The sequence below is a fragment of the Sus scrofa genome, chromosome 6, assembly GCF_000003025.6.
Source record: "Sus scrofa isolate TJ Tabasco breed Duroc chromosome 6, Sscrofa11.1, whole genome shotgun sequence".
NCBI classification, from domain to species: Eukaryota; Metazoa; Chordata; class Mammalia; order Artiodactyla; family Suidae; genus Sus; species Sus scrofa.
Window position 1 is genome coordinate 50,340,212 of NC_010448.4, and position 9,318 is coordinate 50,349,529.

A 9,318-nucleotide genomic window follows, 5' to 3' on the forward strand; every position below is an offset into this window, starting at 1 on the left:
CACTATTTCCCACTATTTCACTATTACCTCACACTATTCTCTAGTATTAACAGTAAAGCAGATATCTATGAAAGAAAAACAGCATCTCAGACAGAGAGCGGATCCGTGGTTGCCAAGTGGGAGGGCGGTTGGGGAGGGATGGAGTGGGAGTTTGGGATTAGCAAAGGCAAACTAATATACATAAGATGGATAAACAACAAAGTTCTACTGCAGAGCACATGGAATTATATTCAATGTCCTGTGATAAACCATAATGGAAAAGAATGAGAAAAAGAATATATATATAAACTGAATCTCTTTGGTATAGAGCAGGAATTAACCCAGCATTGTCAATCAACTATACTTCAATAAATCTGTTTAAAAAATAGCAGTGTCGGCAATTACCATTATTATCTCAGCTATTCCCCACACCTGCTCCCCCTCCATCCAGCAGGCCCGAAGCCTACCAACGCCTCTTCTTCCTAAGCTTGGCTTTTCCTTCCTGAACCTCCAAGCCTTCATCTGATTGGAGGAGATGGTGGTGGGGCTCAGGCCCCAAGTTCCCAACAGGAAGCAAAGACTGACAGCAGCACCCGCCAGCTCTTTGGCTCAGCCCCAGTGGTGGCTGAGCCACTGAATGATTCTTAAGAAAGCACAGAGTGCCAAGGTGGGTGGGGCCTGAGGACAGTGTACAAAGCCATGAAACAAAGCTCTCATCTGTTCCCAAGCCTTACTGAAAGTCCCCTCACCCTCCACCCTGCTCGATGGCCTCACCCGCTCTCCCCCTCACCAGTGGGATCACCCAACAGTGGGTATAAACTTCAGGAGATGAAAGGAGATCAAACCTGACTTCCCCCAGGGCTGTGACTCTGGACCTCAGTTTCTCTATTTTGACATTCCCACTCTGCTCAGCTTCAGGAGGTTAGTGTAAGCGGCTGAAGTAGAAATAACTCCTTTAAAACACTATACAAAGTAATTAAACTTTTATTGAAGCCTTTCTGTGCCAGACACTGACCACACCAAGGCATAAGGCATGGGTCCCTGCCCTTGAGGAGCTCACAGTCTGGAAAAGAAGACAAAGGCGCCAAAATGATTCCCACAAGGAAGGAGGGGTGGGGGCAGAACCGTCAGAAGAGGGAGCCATTCCGCCACCACCCGCCCCCTCCTTTTCCAGGTTGGCTGTGAGACAGCGAACAGGAAGCTTATCCTTGTCTCCTCCACCTTCCCTGGGCCAGCTCTGACCTTCCTCTGTCCTAGGCACCACGAGGAGACCAGGGAGAGACAAAGATGAGGGAGATACCATTGCTGCCCTCAAAACGCTAGAACACCCTGGCAGGATATATATATATATACAACGGTGACTTTGTCTCGAAGCCGCAAACCAGTGCAGCGGAAGCTGGGGGTCCGGGGGAGACTGGGAGAACAGGGGCTGGGCCAGCCCAGTCCAGGGGTGGGAAAGGGAGTAATGGCAAGAGACAGTACCCTGGGCCAAGGAAGTGGGGCAAGAGGTGGAGAAGCTCATAGTAGGATACCAACAGCTGCAGCCAACAGAAGAGCCGCCAACCCCGCAGAGGGAGCGGCAGAGCCTTTATTATTATAATGAGGCTCATTTTTGGTAGGATACTGCCCCATATTTCTACGGTCCTGGTGGCCACCAGCACCTCCAACCAAGCTAGATTCTGTTTCCTGGGAGTTTTCAGTTTCAACCTTTTGTGGAATCTGGCTGGTCCGAGCTGGAGTGGGTTTGGAGGTGGAGGTGAAGGTGGTTGGGGCCGGGGTGGAAGTAGTGACAGAAGTGGTTGGGGCCAGAGTGGTGGACGGAGGAGGGGGCAGCAGGACGAGGGGCGGCAATCGAGGGGAGAAGTAGGTCTTGTTGCGGAGGTCCGAGTTACAACGGGACCCCTGGCAGCAGGAGCCGCTGAGCGTGAACCCGGGGCCTGTCACGGAATCCCGGGTGCAGAACTCATCCTGGACGCAGCCCCGGACAGGCAAGGACACAGTCACATTAGCTGCAGGGGGGAGACACAGGTATGACCGTGGTTGGAGGGATGGGGTAGGTACAGCCAGAATGAAACTTAGGGGTGAAACAAGGACAAGAATTCCCAAAACAGGGACCGAAGGACTCTGGATACATTAACCCAAAAGTCTCAATTCAGGCCCCACTTGGAGAAACACCATCCCACTGTCTTTGACATATAGTGGACTCCATTTCCCAGAGTAGTTTGGGAGGGGGAAAAATGTGTAGGCCGAAGTACAAGTCCCACAATGCCTTGGAAGAAAGGTTTGCAATGGGATACAACACCCCTCACAGGCAAAACAGATCATGGCCTCCCCTCTCCCTTCTCCCACCCCACCAGAATCCAGTCAGAACTACATCTCCCACAATACAATTGGCAAAGGATGGGATTTGAAGACCATCTCCCATGGTTCCCTGAGACAAGAGACCAGCACCACATCTCTCCTAATATTTTGGGACAAGTGGGGACCCTAACCCCTTGAGCCTCTAGGAGTCAGAATGATTCCCCACGCTGCCTGGGCAGAAGCTTGGAGGCTTAAACACATTTCCCAATGCACATCCGCCCATTCTGCAGGCCTCTGCGAAAACGTATTTCTCCCAAAACTCGAGGACAAAAGCATTCCTATTCCCGAGTTAAACTGGGGCTAGGACGGCAGTTCTCATGATGCTCTAGGACAAGAACTTAGGCCTCCAGTTTCCACAATGCGCTGGAGGTGGAGGAACCCTCTCGGCAAACGGCTGCTACCCACCCTCCATTGAGGCCTCAGAAAAGCCACCGCAACCCGTGCAGGCCCGGTACGCCAAAGCTCGCTCACCTGCCGTCAAGGTGACGTTGCCGTCGAAACAGCCCTTGTAGACGTGGTCGCTGGCGTTGTAGCACCTCACGACGGGCGGCGCCGTTCCCTGGCACGCCTCGCGGCTCAGCCCCACGCAGCTGTAGCACTCGACGCCGTTGGGGCCGTAGGCACTCTCATTGCCTGCGAGGGGAGCGGGGAGCAAGGGAGGGGTCGACGGTGCTCAGGAAGCACAGCTCGGGGGTCCCTTCCGCCCTGTCTTCACCCCTCGACGGACACTCGGCCTCGCGGCCCCGCCCCAGGGCGTGGCCCCGCCCCCAGCCCGTGCGGAGATCTCCCGCCTCCAGCTGGTGGCGGCCCCCAGCCACTCCGCCCAGAGGTGGCCCCGCCCCGGGTCTAGGGCCCCGCCCCCACCGACCTGCGGGGTTGAGCCCTCGCGAGGTTAGGTTGAGCTTGGCATTGCAGCGGTCCTGGGAGCACTGCTGCAGCTGGATGAAGGCCAGGAGCCCGTAAAGGTCCAGTCCGCGGTCATTCTTGCCGGGGAGGCCCGAACCGCAGCCCCGCACAGCCACCGAGAATTGCCCGTGGACTGCAGAAGGGAGGGGGCTGGATTAGAGGGGCAGGCCTCTGGGAGCCGCCTCCAATAGGCCCGTACCAGAGGATAGATAGGTCAGGGTGGCAGGGCGGAGGGCTCAGAGAGATGCTATCTGAAAGCAAAGAACCAAAGTCCGAGGGGCGAAACCTCAAAGAGCTGAGTCCGAGGGGACAGACAGGCTGACAGACACTCAACACAATTGACAGCGGAGGGCCAAGAGTGGAGCGAGGACACAAGGGGCACGACCGTAGAGGATCAGAACTGCAGAAAACAACATCAGAAGGAACTGAGACTGATAAAAAAGGCACAGGATCAGAGACAGATGGGCCTCCTAGGAGCTGTGGCCTCAGATAGCAGCGGGTCAGAGGGGATGAGCCTCAACCCAGGGACCGCAGGAGATGACCTCTAGAGGGATATCCATCACCAAGGGCCCCGCTGGATGGGAGAGGCTGAGTTGGGGTGGGGAGGATACTGGCAGGGACAGAAGTGGGTAGGAAGATCTCAGTGGTGCCGGGGAAATGGATAGGGTGTGCCCTGGAAGGAGACGAGTTGCCAGTTCTCCCAGTTCACCCCACCCATCCGCAAGTCTCAGTCCGCACCCCTCTAAACCCTAATGGCGCGGTCGTGCTGAAGGACCCAGGCCAGGCTGGAAGAATAGGGTGGTGTTGAAGGGGGTGTGGCCAAATTCAGAGGGAGGGGTGGACCATAAGGAGGTGGGGCCCGGGTGGAGGTTCTTGAAGGGGTAAAGCAGGGGACCCCCGAGGCCCCACTCACTAGTTTCCACCGCTCCGACGGCCTCTGTGCAGACTTGCACGCCCGGCGCGCACTTCACCGTCTTCATCTTCTGCGGAGAGCATCCGTCATCTGCTTTCTGCACGCAGCTGTAGCACTCCAGGGCCTGCGCTCCTAGGGGTTGGGGACAGGTAGAACTGAGCGATCCCTACTGAAGCCTCTTCCCTCAAAAGGGAAGTAGTCCTTCCCACTTCCTGTGTCCCTATGCAACCCTACTGCACACCCTTTTCCAGGGCGGGAGTAAAGAAAACCTCTCCCCAGGTCTGAGGCCATGGGAGAAATTGTGTCCCTTCCCTTCAAGCTCCCTATGCAACAGCGGGAGCATCTTTCCCACGGCCCTTAAGACCAAGGTGAAGGATGTCTGCCGTGGATGGGGCGGGGGGAGGTGTGTGGGGGGGAGACACTCCTTCCTGCAGTTCTCCACTCAGGATGGGAGAGTTTTACCCACATTCAAGTGGGCTCAGTGAGGGAACCCTTCCCACAGCCCCTTCTGACGAGGCAGGTCAGCTTTCCCACTGCTGCAGATGGAAGAAGATCTTTTCCCACAGCGCCCTGTGCTCAGGATGGGAGCTCCTTCCCACAGCCCTCTCTGCAGGGGATGAGGGAACCCTCCACCCTTGAGCTTCCCACTCTATCCTCCCGGCCCCCTTCCAGCAGCAGACTCACCTTCTGCAAGCAGCAGCGGTAGCAGCAGCAGCCAGCCTGTAGTCCAGATCACTGCCCCAGCGCCTGCTTTCCCGGCAGGGTCCATGGTTCGGTCCTGCTCTCTCGGCTTCCCCCCTAGGTGTGCCGCCTCCCAACCTGGGCCCTCTTACCTGAGCCCAGGATGAGTAACCTCCCCCCGGGGCAACCATGGCCTTGCTCAACTGGGCCAAATCAGCGTCAGCCATGGGGCGAGACACCCGCCCCTGGGTGCGTCACCCACAGTTGCCAAGGAGGGAAAGGGCAGGGCGTCAAGCTTCTGTGGCAGTTCCCAGGAGAAAGTCTGTGTCTTTGAGGGGTGGAGGGGAGAGCGCCGAGGCTCAGGGAGAGGGTCTGCCCAACCCTCAGCATTTAGTAAATATGGAATGAGATGCAGGTTTTGGGCCGGCTGATGCTGGAGAGGAAGAACCAGTGCCTGTCCTCACAGAGCTCACAGTCTTATGGGGGCGACAGGTATCAATCACATCATCTGACAAATTGTTATTTACAGCAAGGACAATGAAGGAAGAAGTGTAGGGAGCTACAAAGTGTGGAAGCTAGAAGTGGGGCTGGTGGAGCCTCCCTGAGGCTGTAAATCAAGTGGCCTCACAATCTCAATGAATCGGAGGTTCAGCCAGTGAAGCAGGTGAGGGTGGAGGCAGAGCACACAGCAGAGCAGAAGGAGAAGCACATGCAAAGACGGATGAGAAACAGCACCATTCAGACACAGAGAGGAGAGCGCAGAAGGGGGGGGGGTGCAAACTGAGGCAGAAGAGCCAGGCGCAGGCCAGACCGGCAGGGCATTATAGGCCCCGAGGAGAGATTTGAATGAATTCTGAGAAAGATGGAGAATGTTTCAAGGGGTCTCAACCAGCTGGAGGACACAATCAGATTTGCTGGTTTAATCTATCAGTCTGGCAAATGAGGCCAAAATTATCAAGAAATGCATGGAAGAAGGAAGAGTGATTCACTAATCTCATGCAATTACACAGCCATGAAAACAGGCCAGCCTCTGGCCTGCACAGCAATATGAATCTCAACAACTTCGTGTTGCACTCAAGAAGACTTAAATAAATAAAACATACCATGTGACTGCATTTCTATGAAGTTCTAGGACAGACAAGCTAATCAGTGGCCATGGAAATCAAAATGGTGACTGCAAAGAGCACTGGCCCAGAGGAGCAATAGTAAGGAGCCCCCACTGTCTTCATCTGGGCAGTAGTTACCTGCGTGTACAAATAGACAGAGAATCACAGGAAGTTCCCATTGTGGCTCAGGTAACGAACCCAACTAGTATCCAGGAAGATGGGGGTTCAATCCCTGGCCTTGCTCAGTAGGCTAAGGATCCGGTGTTGCTATGAGCTGTGTAGGTCGCAGATGAGGCTCCTATCTGGCGTTGCTGTGGCCATGGTGTAGGCCGGCAGCTGCAGCTCCAATTCAACCCCTAGCCTGGGAACCTCCATATGCCCCATGTGCGGCCCTAAAAAGATCGAAAAAAAATGGGGCCACACTGTGACCACAGTGGAGACACCATCAGGACCATGGCCTCCCATGTCTGAACACAGAAACAAAGAGAACACTGTGCAAAACACGAAATGACTAAGCATCCTCACTCCTGGCTAGTGTAAGTGACTGCTTATATTATATATGATTTTTATGATATTATTATTTAAGAGACAGATTTACCCTTGCTTCCTTTCTCCTGACTCATAGATAAAAATTGACCTATGGCAGGAAAAATAGCAGCTGTGTTCATAAAGATTTGTTTTTATTCTTGAAGTATAGTTGATTTACAATGTGTTCCTCTCCACTGTACAGCAAAGTGACTCAGTTATACATATATATACACTTTTTCATATTCTTTTCCGCTATGTTTTATCACCAGACCCTGACTATAGCTCCCCGTGCTCTGCAGTAGGCCCTCGTTGTTTATCGCCTCCGTGTATCATAGCTCACATCTGCCAGCCCCGGCCTCCCACGCCATCCCTCCCCCAACCCCTCCTCCTTGGTAACCGTGAGTCTGTTCTCCTTGCCCGTGAATATGTTCATAAAGATTCTATCGTTGGCCGGACCCTGTGGGGCACCCCAGTTCTCAGCAATGACTAGCACCTCAGTCACTGAGGCTGGGTCACTTGGCATCATGCTGAAGCTCAGAGAGAGAAAGTCAGTGACTGATTGTGAAGTCATTCAGCACTGCCCCCTGCCTCCTTGCCTCCCAGCCCTGGAATCCCAGCCCCATTTAGGGTTTGCTGTGTGACCCTGCCTAAGTGTCTTCACCTCTCTGAGCCTCTGAGGTGTCTGCTTTATAATAAAGGAAGGAGGGTCTTTCACGGTGGAGTGAAGCAGTGGGCAAAGTGTCAAAGGCAGATAGGGCAGAAATTTTGATACTGCCTGTGTCATCCTCTTACTGGGGGACCTCAAGCAACTCCATCTCCCTCTCTGAGCTTCAGCTGCCTCCTTTGCCAAATAGGTCTGAAAACCCCTCTCTCCTGAGGGAGGGAGTGACAATACTATTATTATCGTTAGCTCAGGAGCCCGGCAGGCCCCAGGTGCGTGGGAGAGTTTCAGGGAGGAACCCCAACTGGCCAGACCAGAAGAGCTGGCGTCTTGGGAGGGAGTGGGACCCAGGGTGGGGAGTCTCCTCTTGCTCAGGCCTGCCCAGATCCCGGCACTGACGCGCTCCCCCCACCCCCACTCCCTGCCCACCCCCACTCCCTGCTGCCAGGGACCAGAGAGCAGAGGGCGGTTTGAATGTGGGGCCTCTACTTACACCTACTCTGGGACTCTCCCCAGCTCCTCTCCATAGGGGTCACTGCAAAGAGATTTAGAATTGGTTCCCCAGATAGACAAACAGTGGGGTTAGTATGGAGGCACCAGGTCCCCCGACCTGGAAGTCAGGGCCTCAGAGAAACCTGGAGCTATAGTCACTATAGGCTTCCTGTCCCCTGGGGGAAGGCAGGCTCTTAGCCCAGTGACGTTCTCAGCCTGGCTCAGACCTACTCTGTCTGGGTTGTCAGAGCAGGGGTGGGGTTAGGGCTTGAGCCCTTACGGTGTGTAATGTTATGTTCCCTTGGCCGCAGGGACACTCGTGGGGTGAGCACAGACCCCCGCAGGTGACCATGCCCCACAACCGAAGCAACCTGGTTGTTGGGTTCCCCTTCCATCATCTGCCCCCTCCATGCCCCACCTGAGATGCCATGAGGCACAAATGCCTGACTTTCCTATCATCACCCAGGCCCTGCCAGGGCCAGAGGATGGCAGAGGTCATAGGGCAGGAGCAGGGAGGGGAAGGCAGACAGAACCAGTCCTGGGGGAGTGGGAGATGGCAGGTGTGGGATCTTATTTGAGCCAAGGCCCCAATCCCCCCAGCTCAAGCTCCATGTCCCTTCAGACTTAACAAAACACAAATTCAAACACAAAATTAGGAATTTCCAGATGGGAGTTCCCACTGTGTGTGCAAAAGGATTGGCAGCATCTCTGAGGCACTGGGACACAGGTTCAATCCCCGGCCTGGCACAGCATGGGTTGAGACTGCAGCTCAGATGTGATCCCTGGCCTGGGAACTCCAGGTGCCATGGGGTGACCAAAAAAAAAAAAAAAAAAAAAAATTTCCAGATAGAAATCACAGATGACTAAACTCAATAGGGTTCTTCCGAGCATGGGGACCTGTCAACTACACTAGTCACATGCCTGTGAAGCTGGCCCCGGTAGGTGCACCCAGTTTGCAGAGGAGCTGAGGGATGAAACGATCCAAGAATCCAGATGTCTCACACCTGGAGGCAGAGGCCAAAGAAGACCTGGGGTCCCCAAGGGCCTGGGGATTGAAGGGTGTTTGCCTTCCTGGGACTCAGGAGCAGATCTAGATCTTCGAGGAATCCTGGGGCCAGACACCTAGGTCCTGAAGAGGTGGGAGCAAGAGATAGTGAATGCCTAGTTCCAGAAAGGTTTAAGGGAGGAAAAGACCCGTTCCACACAGGAAGTGGTCAGGGCTGTGGTTGAGGTGCCTAGGGGACTCTGGAGGCCTGCCAGAGATCCGGGAGAGCTTCCCAATGGAGGGGACATTTCCAATAAGAGCTAGGTCTGCCTCGTTTACCACTGCCCTATCCTCAGCATCTTCCTCATCAATTTATTCACCCACCAGACATTCCCTCAATACCTAGTTTGTACATAGACCGTCTGCTGTGTGCCAAGGACTCCAGAGGGATGGGAAGAGTTCAATACCTGCTTCCTGGGGCTCCCATCCAGCACAGAAAACACACTCATCAGCAGGGATGACCCAAAGTCAAGGCCACGATGGGGAAGGCACAGGCATGATCGGGGCTGGTACAAGAAGCCCGGAGGGAGCATCTGACTCAGCCAGGAGGATCAGAGAAGTCCTCCTAGAGAAGAGAACATCTAAGCTATGACCTGAATGATGAGTAGGACAGAGTGCAGAAAAGTGACTTAGCAAAGGGAATATT

The 9,318-nt window shown here is 54.5% G+C and overlaps 1 protein-coding gene across 1 annotated transcript; it reads right to left on the minus strand.

Annotated features, from left to right (window-relative positions):
- LYPD3 (LY6/PLAUR domain containing 3) lies at positions 946 to 6,196 on the minus strand. Its single transcript, XM_003481875.4, has 5 exons — positions 4,844 to 6,196; positions 4,160 to 4,291; positions 3,209 to 3,379; positions 2,812 to 2,973; positions 946 to 1,988 (listed from the first exon to the last, which is right to left on the minus strand). The coding sequence occupies exons 1-5, from the start codon at positions 4,926 to 4,928 to the stop codon at positions 1,498 to 1,500; spliced, it is 1,041 nt and encodes a 346-aa protein (XP_003481923.1). The 5' UTR covers positions 4,929 to 6,196; the 3' UTR covers positions 946 to 1,497.